Genomic DNA, 17,528 nt, shown 5'->3' with positions numbered 1-17,528 from the left:
CATTCACTTGAATCATCGGGTTCCTTCTCAGTTACTGAGATAACAGTGAAATAACAATATCAAAATGCATTTTGAAGACAGAGAAATTGTTCCCTGGTGGTTAATATTACTTGAGGAGTAATTATCAAGATTATTGAATGTTTTCTTTTGTTCTGTCTGGCAGTTTTTAGGTTACTATATCTTTCTCAGTATCTCTTAATAGTGGCCCAAGAGTGATGGCAGATAATTAAAGTTACTGTCTTGATTTTGTTCAGATTCCGGCCTATTAAAGGAAGGCAAGAAGAGCTGAAGGAAGTCATTGAGCGTTTTAAGAAGGATGAGCACTTGGAGAAAGCCTTCAAATGTTTGACTTCCGGCGAATGGGCGCGACACTATTTCCTCAACAAGAACAAAATGCAGGAGAAGCTATTCAAGGAACACGTAGGTCTATTGATAAGATGAATACTGTTTATATGTTTGCATAGGAATAAGGAAACTAAAGCCTACATTTTGGTGAAAACTTGAAACCAGTTTTTGTGAAACTAATTGTATGAAGATCTAATAACATAGGATCCTTTGACTGTCCAAAGAGAAAACTTTGTCATCAGAAGTGAAATTTGTTGTGAGCTTTCAGAGTAACATAGCCATGCCATTTGGTACTCAAATATGTGAAATGTTGAAATATCAACAAAGTATTTTAAAAGTGCAACATTTTTATATTGTTCATGGTTTGCTTTTATAGTTCTTTGAAAGTCTAGCAGGACAAACAGTTTACTATAAAGTTAATGTCAAATTTTTTCTTTTTTAGGTGTTCATTTACTTGAGAATGTTTGCAACTGATAGTGGATTTGAAATACTGCCTTGTAATAGATACTCATCAGAACAAAATGGAGCCAAAATAGTTGCAACGAAAGAGTGGTAACTATTGCACTAGTATAAACCCATAAAGTAATGTTATTTGCAGTTCTCTCTGACTCACTGTGAAGTGCTAAGGAAGTCCGGAAGGGATGGAGCGGGGCTCACCCAGAGGAACAGGCAGGCGGGTGCCTTGGCTCCTTATTCCATCCTTGTTGTTTAGAACTGGAAGTCTGCGTTGGCCAGATTCTGTGTCTGAGCTGAAGTGTGTTTTGTTTTCTTTTGGTTGAATCCGGGTGCCTTGCTCAATAACGGGCTACTGAAAGGTTAGGGAGGCCAGGGTTGGACAGCCTGGCTTCTGGAGCTGGTCCTTTACTGGCCTGGGAGAAAAGTTGGGTATGGAGCCTTCATGATCCTAGGGAGTTGGCAGGTGGGAATTTCTTAACACATTGCTTGCTTTAAAAATACATAGACAGATGGAATTCAAATGGTAACATTGAGCCCGTTTGAATGGTGACAGCATATGGAAAAGAGAGAGTGAGGTTATATCTTCTTCCTCTGATGCCTGTTCCCTACCTTTTCTCCCAAAAGAAACATGTAGCCCCTTCCGTATACCACCCTAATATATTCTATATAGAAATTATAGGGTCAAGTGCCTGGAAGTGGAGGGCAAAGAGCATTACTCTCAGGCTCGATGGGCGTGTGTGTGTGTGTGAGTGCATCTTCTCGGGATGATACGCCTGTTGCCAGCTCCATGGCCCCCTGTGTGTCAGGGGGTGTGGAGGTGCGAGATCTCGGTCCTAGAGCTGCGCTGTCAGTACAGTAGCCACCAACCACATGTGGCTCTTGAGCTCTTGAAATGTGGCAAGTCGGAATTGAGAAGTGCAGTCAATGTGATACACATGCCAGATTTCATACGAAACTAAAGTTTGTGTTAATATTTCTTAGCCCCATGACCTGCTGAAATAGAATTTGGGGTTTATTGGGCTAAAATATATTGCTAAAAGTAATTTCACGGGTTTTTACTTTCTTAAAGTGGCTGTTAGGAAACTGAAGATTCTGTGCTTGGTTTGCATTCTGTCTGTGGGATGGTGCTGCTCTGTAGTGTTTCCCAAACTTTTGACATGTGTCCCCTTCTATAATTTCCGTAACGCTGAGTACCCCTCGTATCATGAGAACGTAGAATTAGGCGCAGCTAAGCACGGTGCAGTGCATATCCCCACCAAACTCCGGTGCAACGCGTGCCCCCACCAAACTCTTCCCGTGCCCCTGGGGTCCGCGTACCACACTCTGGGAAACACTGCTCTAGAGGATAGCATCCCAATTCTGGATCCTCATGGCTCTTCCCACACTCATCCGTGTCTCCTTCACCCAGTGTCAGCAAGCTGAGTTCCGCCGGCAGGAATGGAGTTTTTGCTGCCGCAGACACTGCGCTGGGCGCTGCGGTGTTTGAGACATGATAGGCACAGCCTGTCTCGGAGGGCTCTGAGCCTCGGGAGGAATGAGCAGGTCCATGGCTGCACAGCACACGGCACAGGCTCTGGGCTTCCCGGCGGGGATCCAAGCAAGTCAGCTACAACATGCAGAGCTGGGTCTTCCGATGCTTGGGAGCTTATTGGACAGGCTTGTTTTAATAAAAGAAGCCTTATTCATAATTACTAGTAATTTTTAACATCACATATTTTAAATAGGAAACGAAATGACAAAATAGAATTACTGGTGGGTTGTATTGCCGAACTTTCAGAAATTGAGGAGAACATGCTGCTTAGACACGGAGAGAACGACTTCAGTGTCATGTATTCCACCAGGAAAAACTGTGCTCAGCTCTGGCTCGGCCCGGCCGCGTTTATAAACCACGGTAAGCGCTCTTCCTCCGCCGTCAGCACGGGTGTGGGGCGGCTCTGCTCCGTCCGAACGGCATAGCACTGAGCCCTCATCTTCCTGTAAAGCAGGCTGAGAATATGTCCCCCGCTCCGAGTTACTAACGGAAATGTTCCTGTAGTTTAACTGAAGACATAACTTCTATCAAAGGTTGTGAAATTACATGGAAAGCTTATTTCAGATTTCTGTAATTGTTCGTGTTTCAGATCTTATCTACAGTTAATTGACTTTATTTTTGGACATTTTTCAGATTGCAGACCTAACTGTAAGGTAAGCATAAAAACTGTCTATCTCAAGTGTTCAGTTTTTGCTTTAGGTACGAGTTTCTTAATGAGTTCATTTTATTTCAGTTCGTGTCCACTGGTCGAGATACAGCGTGTGTGAAGGCTCTGCGAGATATTGAACCCGGAGAAGAAATCTCTTGTTATTATGGAGATGGGTTTTTTGGAGAAAATAATGAGTTCTGCGAGTGTTACACGTGCGAAAGGTAAAGAATTAAGTAAGATGTTCAGCTTTTCCATTCTCTTAACCACCTGATGAGCGTGGGCATGAAGTCCCATTATCTCCTCATTATTTAAATGCAGGAATAGTCCTCTACATTCTAGAGCATTGTAGCCAGTAGCAGCATAAACAAAACCAAAGGTCCTTAACTTTCAAAGGCACTAGCACCTGACCCTTAAAAATATTATTACCAGCTGTTCTTATGAATGGATCAGAATTCAAATGTGCGTCAGTAGAGAATGGGAAATACCTTACACACATACACACACACAGCCACCGCACAGCCAGGGGGTTTGCCCTGAACATGGCAAGTGAATTTCAACTGCTGACAGACGTAAAAACCCTGACATAATCTTGTGTATTATCCTCTGGAATATTTTCTTTTTAATGCACATACTCTTCATAATTCCTAAGTTCTGTCACTTAGCAAGAAACCTCTTTGTAGGACCAGCCAGGTTTTGGAGTCCTTGTGGAGGTCCCAGCCCTGCCGTGGAAGCAGTGTTCGCACGGCTCACTGCAGTGGCTCTGCACCGCACCGGGAGCTCCCAGCGCAGCCCCCGCCTGTCCGGGTGGCGCTGCAGGAGGCGCCGGAACGTCTGTTGAACCCGTTTCGCGTGCCTTGCACCGCCCTGGACCGACTGGTGTTGACTCATTCAGTCCTCACAGCCACCCTGTAGAGAAAGGTAGTAAGGCAGTAAGGTGGCCCTGTTGCAAATTCAGAAACTTAAGTGCTTTTTAAAAACCTCTTAACATATAGCCGGGACCGGTTTGGCTCAGTGGATAGAGCGTCGGCTTGGGGACTGAAGGGTCCCGAGTTCGATTCCGGTCAAGGGCATGTACCTTGGTTGCGGGCATATCCCCAGTGGGGGGTGTGCAAGAGGCAGCTGATCGATGATTCTCTCTCATCGATGTTTCTAACTCTCTATCTCTCTCCCTTCCTCTCTGTACAAAATCAATAAAATATATTTTTTTAACAAAAAAAAACCTCTTAACATATGATTTACTTACTCTTTTGAATAGAACTGGATAGGAATTTTTTTTTATACACTGAATAAAGCAAAGCTTTGTAAAACTAGATTCCTTTGGGAAGTTTAAGAACTCTTAGTAAGTACCCTCACTTCAGAAAAATTACGTCAATACAAATAGAGCCGGTTAGAAATTGTTCTTATCCTGTGGGAAAAGCAAGTCTTTTAGTGTCTTATTTAGCAACTTTTTTTTTTTTTAGTATATTTTATAGTCTGCAGGCCGACGCTCTATCCACTGAGCCACACCGGTTTCGGCTAGCAACATTTTTATAACTTAACTAGAGGCTCAGTGCACAAATTCATGTATCAGTGGGGTCCCTCTGCCTGGCCTGCAGGATCAGGCCAAAATTGTCTCTCTGACGTCCCCTGAGGGGTCCCGGATTGTGAGAGGGTGCAGGCCAGGTCGAGGGACCCCACCGGTGCACAATTGGGGCCAGGGAAGGACGTGGGAGGTTGGCCAGCTGGGAGGGATTGTGGGAGAGCTCCAAGGCGTGTCTGGCCTGTCTCAGTCCCGATTGGCCAGACCCCAGCAGCAAGCTAACTACTGTTGGAGCATCTGCCCTCTGGTGGTCAGTGCACATCATAGTGAGTACCTGAATGGCTTTAGCATACATTAGCATATTACACTTTGGCTGAATGGATGAGCGGACACTTAGCCTGTTAGGCTTTTATTATATAGGATTGTGGTCATTTATGTTTAATTCACGAATTATAAAGAATCATTTAATAATTTTTATAGTTCAGAAAGTGAGACTTGCATTAATACAGCCTAGCCTTCTTAGACAGAATTTCAGCTGGAATTTGTATCTAACATTCAGTTCTAAGTAATGCCTCATTTATGGAAATTCTCTGGGTTGTTTTTTTTTTATTTATAATTCTCAATATTCAGTGATGTAGTGTTAAATTGTGCAGGAAAAAGCTAGAATATGCTTAACAGGTGGGTTATTTAAGCCACAATTTAGACCTAACTATATTGCACCAACCAGTTTTGAAATTGAAGATTTAGTTATCTACACATGAAATTCTATAGGGTTCAATGGTTTTCCATGGGCAGTTAATAATTGACAATAGTCATAACAATTGGTTTTGTGATTTTAAGTTTAGAGCTTTTTGGTGATTTTATATATATACTTAATTCCTTTTGAGAGTCCTAGACTTGGTAAATTTCCAGAGATGGTTGAGGCCTCCTCAGTTCATCACATCTAATCTGATGTGGCCAGAACCCTCGGCAGCCGATCGTATGGTGAGTAAGTACGCTGTTTGTCTGACGTGTGCTGTTTTCTCTTTCAGACGAGGAACTGGTGCTTTCAAATCCAGAGTGGGACTGCCTGCGCCTGCTCCTGTTATCAATAGCAAATATGGACTCAGAGAAACAGATAAACGTTTAAATAGGCTTAAAAAGTTAGGTGACAGCAGCAAAAACTCAGACAGCCAATCGGTCAGCTCTAACACTGATGCAGATACCACTCAGGAAAAACACAATGCAAGTAAGTAAGGGAGATTTGAAAGCATCTTCTCTTGTGTTTTCACACAGTTTGTTCTCTAAAGTGTGTTTCAATAGTTTTGATCTCTTAAGAATTGAGAGAAGCCCTGGGACTCGTGCACTCCAGCAGCTTCGCAAGATTCTAGAAACGCTCTGCCACAGAAGCGGCTGTGCTGGCCTCCGAGTGCAGGCGCTCATCCAGACTGACCGTCTGCTTTTCTTGGCTCCTGGGTAACTGATGTTACCACCTTCAGCCTGTGTTCCAGGGTCGTCATATATGTTTGAAAGAAACATTTTCAGCTGCTAGTTTCACCATAATTCTATCATGTCTTCTGAGAAGACGGGCCGGGTGGGATCTGACGGGCACTCGTGTTTCTGGGCCCAGCCAGCCTGCTGGGGTGGAGGATGGGCTGCGGAGTGATAGCTTCTGGCTTCAAGGTCCCCGCCTTTTTTACTACTTATCTTTTTTCAAAATGAACGGACCCATTTACTGAGCCGTTAGTTACCAGGCTTAGATGTCAGTGTGCTGACATATCAGCCACTAACAAAAGTAACCAAAGGAGAAAGAAGCAAGCTTTAAGATGCCAGGCCAGGGAAGGGGGCGCAAGACCTGATAGAACTGGAAAGAGAGAGAAGGAAGAGGAGAGGAAAGAGAAGAAAGCCTGAGCGAACAGAAGAAAACACCTCATCCTGCCGGAGTTTGGAGGCCGGGACTTCTGATGCGGCTGTTTCACCGGCGATGCCAGTGTCTCTGGCTCCGCTCGGATGGTAGCTTCAGTCCACCTGACGTCGGACAGGCATTGAGTTCGCAAGTGTTGGCTGGTGACCCCCGGTGTATGCCGGTTTGGGCACTGAATGCTCAGATACTTCCAGTGCCTGTGCCCTCTGAGGCCTCGTTATTTCAGCGCTTCTCTGTTCTCACACGTGCTCCCCCCCGCACTGGTGCTCCCCTCCGGGCAGACAGTCCCAAAGAGCGGGCGTGCCCCCCAGGGCAGGGCTCCCTGCCATGAGTGCCCAAACCTGCTGCTGCCGCCTCCTTAGTGTGATCCTGTGTGTCCGGTTCGTAAAAATGTCCAACGTGAACAAGAGCAGTTAGTCCGTCACTCCCTGCGGACTGTTGGTACTAATAATAAATGCCGCACAATCACTTTGTTTTCCGAGTGTGGTTCCTTGTGAGACGGGAGGCTTGTGAGGTCTCTGTGAGACGGCCACCGTGCTGTCCACACTGATTGGCTCTTGGCATTTGTGGGTGTTTTGTGTTCTTATGCATTAACTACTTCCAATGCATAGATTCCGAACTCAGTTCACCACTTAGTTTAAAAGATTGGAACACAAATATTATTGGAAGGTTTTGAGTATATTACTAAGTGACCACTGGGATATTTTTTAATAAACTAAATATTAGTACTTACTAAAAGCCTGGTAGTTGTTGAAGAGACATATGTGTAGGAGACTCAGCCCCGCCCTCGGGGAGCTCATGCCCTAGTCCCAGGACGGGAGGGGCACAGGTCACACCAGAGCCTTCCTAACGTGCAGAGGGAGCAGGACCCTCAGCTGTGGTCTCAGCATCGCAGACAGGCGCTCACTTCCCAGCGGCCGCGGACTGGGCCACTGGCTTCCTTCAGCCTCTTTCTGCAGAACGGCTGGCTGCCGGCCTCTGACTGCCGGCCTCGGCGTTGGTGTGCTGGCTGAGGGCATGTGGTGGGCGTGCTCGGTGCTCTGACCAGTTCCAGGCTTACTCCAGCCACCTCCTTGGCCAGCATACACTCAGCCACGTTCACGCAGTGTTTTCTCAGACTCTGCCATGCATTCTCTTAGGCTGTGTTTCTTTGGTGCTTGTGTCTTAAACAAACAGCCTCCTAAGCGTGTGAGGGGGGGACCTGGTAACGCAGCTGGTGGCAGAGCCAGCGCCTGAGCCTTGGTGCTGAGGGCGGCGGTGCCCGCCGAGGCAGTGACTCCCTGTGTGGCCGCCCACGGATGCTGCAGCCTGTCTGGGATTCAGTGGCCAGTGGAGGAGCTGCTTTCCTTGAGCAGGGTGATAGTCTTAAACAGTTCTGCCTAGTGGGAAGAAAAGTTCTTCCTTCCACACAGATTGTTTAAAAAATGTAATCCTGTCCGAGGATGTTTCATTTCCATTGACTTCAGAGGGAGGCAGGGAGGGGGAGACAGAGACATTGAGATGTGAGAGAAACATCCGTCAGTAGCTTCCATGCACGCCCTGATGTGGGATCGGACCCAAGACCCAGGTATGTGGCCTGACTGGAATCAGACCACCCCCTTTTGTTTGGGTGACGCCCCGCCCCAATGAGCCCTCCTGCCAGGGCCAGGGCCGGGTCCGAATGGCATCTCAGAGCCACAGCCTGTTTGCTTAGCATCTACAGAGCGGAAACAAGTCCTTTTTTAAAAGTTTTTCTCCCCCCAAACCGGTGTGGCTCAGTGGATAGAGCGCTGGTCTGTGGACTGAAAGGTCCCAGGATCGATTCCAGTCAAGGACATGTATCTTGGTTGCGAGCACATCCCCCATAGGGGGCGTGCAGGAGGCAGCTGGTTGATGTTTCTAGCTCTCTACACCTCTCTCTTCCTCTCTGTAAAAAATTAATAAAATATTTTTTAAAAAAATAATAGTATTTTTTTAAGTATGGGTGTTTTTTTTTGTGTGTTTTTTTAAGTATGTTTTTGATGATTTCTGAGAGAGGTAATTAGAAATATCAACGATGAAAGAATAATCGATCAGTTGCCTCCCGCATGCTTCCTACTGGGAATTGAGCCCACAATCTGGCATGTACCCTGACTGGGAATTAAATTGTGACCTGATTTATGGGTCAACACATAACCATTGACCCACACCAGCCGGATGAGAAATCCTTCTCACAAATTCCGTTTACGTGCCTGAATTGTGCCATTATTGGAAGATTCCCATGTTTTAGGTTCTTGTGCCTGGATGGCTGGGCACTGCCCACAGTCGGTGCCGTGATACGGAATGTGTGTCACTGCCAATGCCTCAGGTCGGTGCAGAGCGGAGACGTGGCCAGTGGCTAAGCTGCTCCTAACTAAGGACTGCTGTCCCGGAGGCAGGGGTGCGTCCCTGCTTCTCTCCTGTCACAGCCGCAGGCCCAGGCGGGAGCTGCTGCCGGTCTGTGGTCACACAAGACGGAGGAGCTGGCTGCTCGAGTTCTGAAGTGTCAGCCGTGTGTGGTCCTTGCGTCACCTCGTGACGGTGCTCCCGGGCGTCGCCAGCGCAGAGGGGGCACAGGCCTGGCCCGCGGGAGCTTGGGGTTCGGGGCCGCTCTTGTATCTGCCTGCAGCCCCTGAAGCCCGGCAGGGCTGCTGTGATCGGAGGAGCCTGAAGTGACGGAGGGCCGCGAGGCTCCTGTCCCACGCGCTGTGGTGGCTGCCTGAGAGGCAGCGCTGAACAACTGGGATCTTAAACCATTTCCTCAGTTCAAACCCCACCCCTGCCGCTCGCAGATGGACGGTCATAGGCACACCGGTCCACGTGAGCTCTGTGCCATAGCGTAACCGCCCTGGCTCCAAAAGATGCCTGTCGGCATCGAGATCGTGCTAAGGTGGCCGTCTGCCCGACCTGCTACATCATAATGGTTAAGAGTGTGTTTTCACCCAGTTAGGGCAGGCTAAGCATTGGAGGTCTGTCCCGGCCAGGGGGGAAGTCACGCCTGGTGTGAGTGCTGGTGCCAGGGCCACCGTACCGCCTGCGTCAGAACCCTCTGTCACTGATGCCTCAGAGCCCAAGCACAGTGTGGCCCTTTGGGGGCAGTGAAGAGCCTTGCCTCGTGCCACCCTCTGGTCTGGCCACTTGCTCACACCTCTGCCCAGCGCGCCTGTGTCCGTTTTGACCTTGGGCTTGGTAAGCACACGTTTTAGTTGGGCTTTTGATGAGGTCATGCTTTTTAGACAAGATGAGAATACACTCTAATTACATAACCGAAGGGAAACAAGTCGTAGCATCAAATCGTCTATTTTGAGCTGCTGAGAACGAACACCCACATGGACAGCTAACAGTGGTTCCATGGGAAGAAGGCGTGTGAGAGGAGAGGCGAGCACCAGAATCACCATGAAATGAGGTTTCATCTGATGGCTTCAAATCGTCCCAGTAAGGGGCCGCACGAAGACAGTGAGAGCACCCCGTCCTCTGTAGGCGGCTGGACAGGCTCCGGGGAGGCGTGGTTCCTCTGAACTGCAGAGGGTGAGAAGCTGGCCACATGAAGCCATTCGAAGCAGAGGGACTTTATTTTAAAATTATGTATTCATTATATATAAAGAGATGCATGTAGAGCTTGAATAAGTGAAGTTTATCATGGGCGGAATTGAAGGTAGGAAGAAAGGATGTGAGCACAACTTAAAATGTTGGATTTGATTCTTAGAGCATTCGCTTATTAAAAGGTTTAAATCCCAGAAGTGGCCTGGGTACTAGGAAGATCATTCTGTCCGCATGGTGGAGAATGGGATGTTGGGGGAGCAGTAGGAGAGAGAGAAAAAAAGGTGGCCCTAACCGGTGTGGCTCAGTGGATAGAGCGTTGGCCTGCGGACTGAAAGGTCCCAGGTTCTATTCCAGTCAAGGGCATGTACCGTGGTTGCAGGCACAGTCCCAGTAGAATGTGTGCAGGAGGCAGCTGGTGGAATTTTCTCTCATTGATGTGTCTAGCTCGCGCTCGCTCGCGCGCGCTCTCTCTCTCTCTCTCTCTCTCTCTCTCTCTCTCTGTAAAAAAAAAAAAAAGGTGGAGCTGTTGCCCTCATTCAGGCAGGCGGCTGTGCATTGACAGTGGAGAGACGTGCAGGAATGGCCTCCAGGGACCTGGCGGCTGCTGGTGAGGCCGTGAGGGAAAGCAGGCGTCAGGAGTGGCCCCCGGGGCCCAGGGTGACAGGTGGAGAAGTTCAGTGTGAGCATGTCCAGGGGGCTACGGCAGCCTTGGGGAGACCCGATGCCAGCGGGTATTTGGCGGTGGGTCTGTGACTAAGGAGAGAATCGGGTGAGAGATCGTGGCTCAGGAAGGGGGTGGGCGCCTCTCACCAGGAGGCCGGCTTTCCAAGGGCCTGGCACAGCACAGGCCTGAGGGCTGTGGTGTCCGTGTGGGCAGGTGGAGGGCGAGTGTTCTCGGGGACAGCGGAGGGGAGAGGGTTTCCCAGGAAAACGAACGTCAGCAACATCACATTCTGCAAAGGAAGGTGAGGGTGGAAGGTGCTCCCTGGGTTTAACGACCTGGCGGTGGTCAGAGATTGGCCAGGCGCTCGTGTGGGGGACGGGCTGGGTCCCGATCTCGGGGGATCGCTGTGGAGAACGCAGTGTGTGTGTGACTATAGAGCACAGTGACTGCAGGCGTGAAATGAGAACACTAAGCGTGGCCATGGAATGGTCCTGGAAGAGTCAGGCTGGCAGAGGACCCCTTAGGCGACCGAGAAAGCCGAGCGCAGAGCACTGGTGTGGACTTCTGTCAGTAAACACGGGGGCCTCCTGGTGCGGCTGTGGTGGAGCATCGGCCTATGAACCAGGAGGTCATGGCTCGGTTCTTGGTCAGGGCACAGGCCCGGGTTGAGGGTTTGATCCCCAGCATGCAGGAAGCAGCTGACTGTTGGTTCTCGTCATTGATTTTTTTTCCTCTCTCTCCCTCTCCCTTCGTCTCTGAAGTCAATAAAAATACATTTTAAAAAACAAGCCAATAAGTGCCTCTACCAGTTCCACCTTGAAGGAAGCCTTGAAAGCAGAAATTCTTTAACCGAAGAATTCCCCAAATATCCTCATATTTTAAAAATCATTTCCAGCCAGTTCTGTATGATTCCAGTTCATATACACGTTCTCAAAGGGAATGGCATCCAGAATTACTCCTGTTCTTCAAAAAATAGGGGCCTCATTTCTGGGGATTCTGCTGGTTTGGGTCCCTCAACTCCATTTGGGGGCCCGCCTTGAGTACAGAGCCCCGTTCTCGGGTGATGCTCGGAGTGCTTGTTACTCATTCTGGTTCTCCGTAAAGACTGACTAACGGTGGCGAACTTGCTCAGCCACGCAGAGGGAACAGCCGTCACCCTGGCCACCTCCGGGCATGCAGTAAGGACCATCTTTGCCCGGCAGTGCGCTGGACTGACCCACATTCGTTGTTTCCTGTTTCCTTGTTTTCTGATGAGACGAGGCGGTTTGGTTTCTCAGCTTCTCTGTGAATGGTTGAAAAGGGGTGTTTTGATGGGGATGAGGTTTTCGGGTGGGGAGTATGGGAAGCTGAGAAATTGACTCCTGTAAGACCCTGTGTAGGTGCAAAGGTAAACGCAAAGGAAGACAGATGGAGCTGGTCAGCGGAAGGTCAGAGGTCCTCAGGGTGCAGCTTACTGTCGCACGTACGCCTTTTGGGAAGCCCTTCGTTTGTCACTCAGTTCCCAGTAGGATCACCCCAGCCTTCCTGTCCTTGTCCGGAGGAAGGAGTTGGAACCCCTTGTCTTGAGAGGAATTGTGGCGGCATGCTTCTCCTCTCAGTGTGATGGTGGGCAGGAGCAGGCGCGGGAGGGCGGGCCGGGCCAGGTGACTGCTGACTCCCAGCGCCTCGGGGAGAGGGTTCAGCTGGCAGTTCTCTGGGCGGTGTCAGGACACACACGTGGTTCCTCCATCTCTTGTTGAAACTGTTGGAATAGAAAGTGTCTCTGAGCCCATTTGCAATCTATTTCCTGAGTTAACGAATAGTTGGATTTTAGAAACCTATTTAAAATGATTATTTTAAGAATTTGTGGAAGAAAATAAAACTATGATTTTTCCCCTTAGATCCACCTTCAAATCTTTTACATGGTGAAATACTAAGTCGAAAAGAAATACTTATTTTGACCAGCATCATGGTAGATGAAGGACATGCAGAGTGGAATCTAGGTGCTTGGTAGCGGGAGCTCCTCAGACACCCCTTTCGGAGGGAGTAGATGCTCGTGGTCAGAGGCTGGGATCAGGAAGAGAACGTGAGGGGAGTGCGGGAGCTGATGCGCAGGCAGGAGCCAGGCCGTCTGTCCGCCCGGGCTGTGTAACAGCATCACATGGCCGGGAGTCTGGTTTTGGATACTGTTTTGTGTTATCAAGGCTATTTTTCATCTTTTTTTCTTTCTTTCTTTTTTTAACTTTGCAGCTTCTAGCCGAAAATCTTCAGTTGGTGTGAAAAAGACCAGCAAGAGCAGAACATTAACAAGGCAATCTATGACAAGAATTCCAGCTTCTTCCAACTCTACCTCATCTAAGCTAACTCATCTAAACAATTCCAGGGTACCAAAGAAACTGAAAAAGCCTGCAAAGCCTTTACTTTCGAAGGTAAAATTAAGAAACCATTGCAAGCGGCCGGAGCAGAAGAGTGCTTCAGGAAAGCTCGAGATGGGAAACTTAGTCCTTAAAGAGCCAAAAGTGGTTCTGTATAAGAATCTGCCCCTTAAAGACCAGGAGTCGGAGGGACCAGTGCCAGCCACTGCGGCCAGTGGGTGCTTAACCAGACACGCGGCCAGGGAGCACAGGCAGAATTCGGGGCGAGGGACCCCCTCGCCAGGGGAGGGCGCCCCCAGCGCCTACCCCACCAGGCGGTCTGCACGGACGAGAATGGTTCTGAAGGAGCCCTCTGACATCAAGCTTGAACCAAATACTCCGGACGGCTACGGCTACGAAAGCAGCGTGACTGAGCCGGGCCCGGAGGGCGAGCACCCGCCGCCTGCGGCACCGGAGGAGGAGGAGGAGGAGGGAGAGCTGGCGGGTGACGCCGCGCTCGGCGGGGAGGCGAGGTGTCCGCGGGGCGACGGCAGCGTTGGGAAAAAGAAGTCACGGCTCGTGAGGCAGTCGGCGAAGGCGGGGGAGTCCACTCCGGAGCACAGTCCCCCCGGGAAGGCCGGGCCGGGGCCCGGTGTGCCGGCGTCCCTCCCGGACCAGGGCGAGCACAGCGGCTCCGAGGGGCCGCCCGGCAGCTACACGGCCTGGGCCGCTTCGCCCGTGGCCGGCCCGGCGGTGACGGCGGACAGCTTCAAAGCAAAGGACGGCTTCAGGGCTGCGAAGAGCAAGAAGAAGAGGCGCATCACGCGGTATGACGCGCAGCTCATCCTGGAGAACAGCTCCGGGATCCCCAAGCTGACGCTGCGCCGGAGGCACGACAGCAGCAGCAGGACCAGCAACCCCGAGGGCGACGGGGCGAACTCCTCCAAGATCAGCATCAAGCTGAGCAAAGACCACGAGAACGACAGTAATCTCTACGTAGCAAAGCTCAATAACGGGTTTAACTCAGGGCCGGGCAGCAGCGCCACCAAGTTAAAGATCCAGCTCAAGCGGGACGAGGAGGGCCGGGGGCCGTGCGCCGAGGGGCGGCACGAGAACGGGGTGTGCTGCGGGGACCCGCTGTCCCTGCTGGAGTCGCAGATGGAGGTGGGCGACTACAGTCCGTACGAGGAAGACAGCACGGACGCCTCCTCTTCCTCCGAGGGCGACGACGACGAGGACGACGACGACGACGACTTCGAAGACGATTTCATTCCCCTCCCGCCCGCCAAGCGGCTGCGGCTCATCGTCGGAAAGGACGCCATCGATATTGACATTTCTTCCCGGAGGAGAGAGGATCAGTCCTTGAGGCTTAACGCGTAGGCTCTGGCGTAAACTACTTAAAAATAAAAGATTCCAGTCTATTATTCCTCCACTAAAACCTGTTAGCGGCAGCACTTCTCTCGTTTCTCACTTCCCGGCATAACGCGTAGAAAGTGTACAGCGTACCGACTGGCTGAGGTCTGGTTTGCGCGCATTTTTATTGTACTTTTTGAATAGCCTCCTTACGTGCAATTCCGAGTCAGAGGGAAGCCCTGTTGGCAAGGGAAGGCTCAGCAAACTGCAGTGGGAGCAGCTTTCCGCGCTGAAAACAGCGATGCGGCCGCACAGTTTTAACTGTAAGAGCATCAGCTGGCTCTTTAATGTGTGACTGAACAGCAACTCACACCAACCCTAGTAGCGGCATATTAAGGTTTTCTAGTCCATGCTAATATCACCAGCAATGACCTTTGGCTTTTTGGTTTATTTGCTAGACGTCCCCTTGGAGTTGATCAGTTCCACACTGTTTGCTGGCCAGGCGTACTGTGTGTGGCCTTGGTTAACTAGCAGACCATCAGGAGTCAAATTGGTTTTTGTTTTTTTTTTAAGTACAATCCCATGCGTGACAGCCAACTTTTCAGTACATTATATGTACGAGGGTAGCAGTTGCAGGATGAGTTTCGATACAGCGTATTTATTGCTTGTCATGTAAATTAAAGACCTTGTATTTAACACTTTTCAATACTTTTAGATAAAATTGTTCTTTGCAAGAATGATTGGTGCTTATTTTTTCAAAAATTTGCTGTGAACAATGTGATGACAACAAGCAACATTTAATGAACTACAGCTATCTTCATTTGGGTCTTCAAGTTTTCTGTTGCACTTGTAAAATGCTACAAGGAATATTAAAAAACTCTATTCACTTTAACTTATAATAGTTTATGAAATAAAAACATGAGTCACAGCTTTTGTTCTGTGGTAACCTATAAAAATGTTTGTCTTTAAAAGTCAATGTAAAGAACTGAAAACGATGTATATGTTGTAAATATTTGTGTGTTGTGAGAAATTTTTGTCATAAGAAATTAAAAGAACTTACCAGGAAGGTTTTTAAGTTTAGAAATATCCATGCCAATAAAATAGGAAATTATAAATACATAGTTTTAAGCACTGCATCAGTGGGAGTTCTTGACTTATGTTAGTTTATGTATGAAAATATCGAAGAGTTTTTGACTATATTATCAGTTAGACGGAAAGAAGAGTCAGATTTAATTTGTTTTTGAAGCACTTTGAAAAGATAAATTAATTTTAAGTAAGTTAATGAACGAAATTTTACTACTTTATGTTCAGTACCAGTCTTTCCTTTTCCTGGGTGGTTTTCCTTGGACAGACACTGGGGGATGTGAGCCTGCAGCGGGCAGAGCCAGTGGGTCTGCTCCTGGTGCTCTCTGACACACAGCGCTCCTGGGTACCCCGTCCGGGACCCGTAGTGTCTGGAAAGGGAGCCCCGTTTTAAATGTTGAAGGAATCTGCAGGTGATGGAACCCTTGGAGAAACCTCTGTGCTCACTGTCATTCCTAATTATTCCCCCAGTTCCCAGCTGCTGGGACACTCAGTTCCTTAACACTATCGCAGTAGGTTCCAGGTAAAAATTAACAACCTCCATAAGAGTTTGTTTTAATGTAGCCGTTTGTTCTCCTTCCTTCCTTCAAGGCATTACTTCTGCAGTCTGCTGTCGCCCCCGCATGTTCAGATGCAGTCCACCCTCAGGTAGCGATGGGCAGCGCGTGGCACGCTCCCTGCCTCTGTGCTCAGCTGGAGCGCCCCCGGCCAGCAGGCGGCCCAGGCCTGTCCGGAGTCCTCGGAGCACGGGGTCCGTGAGACGGGCACTGGGCCACCAGGGCAGGGCAGAGGGCCCCCGCATCCCCGCCTTCAATCAAACAGTAACTTAAACGTCTTGAACTGTTTCTTGGAATACCAACAATAGCCGTTACAGGAATCCCAGTCTTAAATATCGTATTTCCCACTTTTCTCCATTGTTAAGCTTCTTTTCAGTAACTTATTTATGATGTTAGTTTTTACTGTAGTGCAGCCTCGTCCTGTGAGGCTGGCCTTCCCGTGTCTGAGCATGACACCGGCAGCCTCACTGTCCCAGAGTCTGTGCCCCAGCCTGGCCACCGCCGGCGCCTTCCGAGGAGCTGACTGTCCGTTGTGTCGTCCTGGCTCTGCCCTCTGGTGATCTCTTGTAAGAGGTCAATGAAACTTCATTCAGTAAAACTCTTAGCTTGAGCTTATGCAATGATTGGTAAAGACTTTTGCATTGTAAGAATTAGGAAGTGATCATAGAAATACATGTATTCAATTTTCAATCATTTTTCAAACTACTGTTTTAAATTGTTTTTGCTGAGTTGTAATACTTTTGAGATACAATGTATTCCTTGTACTGAAAGAATGAAAAAAAGGACTTTTTCAGCATTTGAGGTAAGTTCTTTAATGTTTCATTAAAAACATTTTTTACAAATATTTTGTACATGCACTTGCAGTATTGAGGTTAATCATTTTAATAAATTCGGAAATTAAAACAGTTTGGCCGGTGTTCACTGCATCCAAGAAGGAAACATCCAGGTGATTTTCTCTCACAAGGATTTCATTTCAGGTAGATTTTGTAAATTCAGCGTTTTTAAAGCCTTTCAGTCTCTGAGTGTTGAGTTCTCGGAGCCCTGATCTCCTTTGCTTCTGGTGGAGAAGGCCTTTTGGCCACTCAGTTAAGAGAAAAGCAGGGGCCAGGCTGGCTCAGTGTTGAGCGTTGACCTATGAACTAAGAGGTCACGGTTCGATTCCCGGTCAGGGCACACTCTTGGGTTGCCGGCTGGATTTCCAGTGGGAGGTGTGCAGGAGGCAGCCGGTCAGTGATGCGCTCTCATCGATGTTTCTCTCTCGCTCCTTTCCTCTCTGAAATGATCTCTATATAAAAGCCTAAGCGATCAAACGACTGGTCGCAATGGAGCGCACTGACCACCAGGGGGAGACAACGCGGGAGCTGCGTGCTGGTGGTCAGTGCGGGAGAGCCCTCAGCTGCTTGGCTGCGAGGGAGATGCCGGCTCGCTCCTGGGCTGCGAGGGAGATGCCGGCTCGCTACCGAGCGATGGCGAGGGCGGCCCGGCCCGAGGCCTGGGCTCCGGCTCCTCCCGGGCCGCCTGCCACCTTGGGCACCACTACGTCCTTCGGTATCGAAGGCCCGTGCGGATCGGGCTGAAACCGGCAGACAATCCTG

General features: G+C 49.2%; 1 protein-coding gene across 11 annotated transcripts in view; it reads left to right on the top strand.

The window, feature by feature from the left end:
• The window catches only part of KMT5B (lysine methyltransferase 5B), a 40,904-nt gene extending 24,066 nt beyond the window's left edge, over positions 1 to 16,838 (top strand). For 10 of the 11 annotated variants that reach the window (XM_045573780.1, XM_045573785.1, XM_045573784.1 and 7 more), the window contains 7 exons: positions 255 to 420; positions 788 to 897; positions 2,526 to 2,692; positions 2,966 to 2,985; positions 3,066 to 3,202; positions 5,532 to 5,728; positions 12,837 to 16,838. In XM_045573780.1, the coding sequence (XP_045429736.1) occupies positions 255 to 420; positions 788 to 897; positions 2,526 to 2,692; positions 2,966 to 2,985; positions 3,066 to 3,202; positions 5,532 to 5,728; positions 12,837 to 14,320 (2,281 nt within the window). In that variant the 3' untranslated portion in view covers positions 14,321 to 16,838. Of the gene's footprint in view, positions 1 to 254; positions 421 to 787; positions 898 to 2,525; positions 2,693 to 2,965; positions 2,986 to 3,065; positions 3,203 to 5,387; positions 5,489 to 5,531; positions 5,729 to 12,836 lie in introns of all 11 variants that reach the window. The other variant, XM_045573783.1, reaches the window with a different exon arrangement.
• Positions 16,839 to 17,528: the final 690 nt, after the last annotated feature.

The sequence above is a fragment of the Pipistrellus kuhlii genome, unplaced genomic scaffold (genome assembly GCF_014108245.1).
Source record: "Pipistrellus kuhlii isolate mPipKuh1 unplaced genomic scaffold, mPipKuh1.p scaffold_m20_p_56, whole genome shotgun sequence".
Classification (NCBI taxonomy): domain Eukaryota; kingdom Metazoa; phylum Chordata; class Mammalia; order Chiroptera; family Vespertilionidae; genus Pipistrellus; species Pipistrellus kuhlii.
The sequence above is the reverse complement of the archived record's forward strand: the minus strand, read 5'-3'. Positions and strand labels throughout refer to the sequence as shown.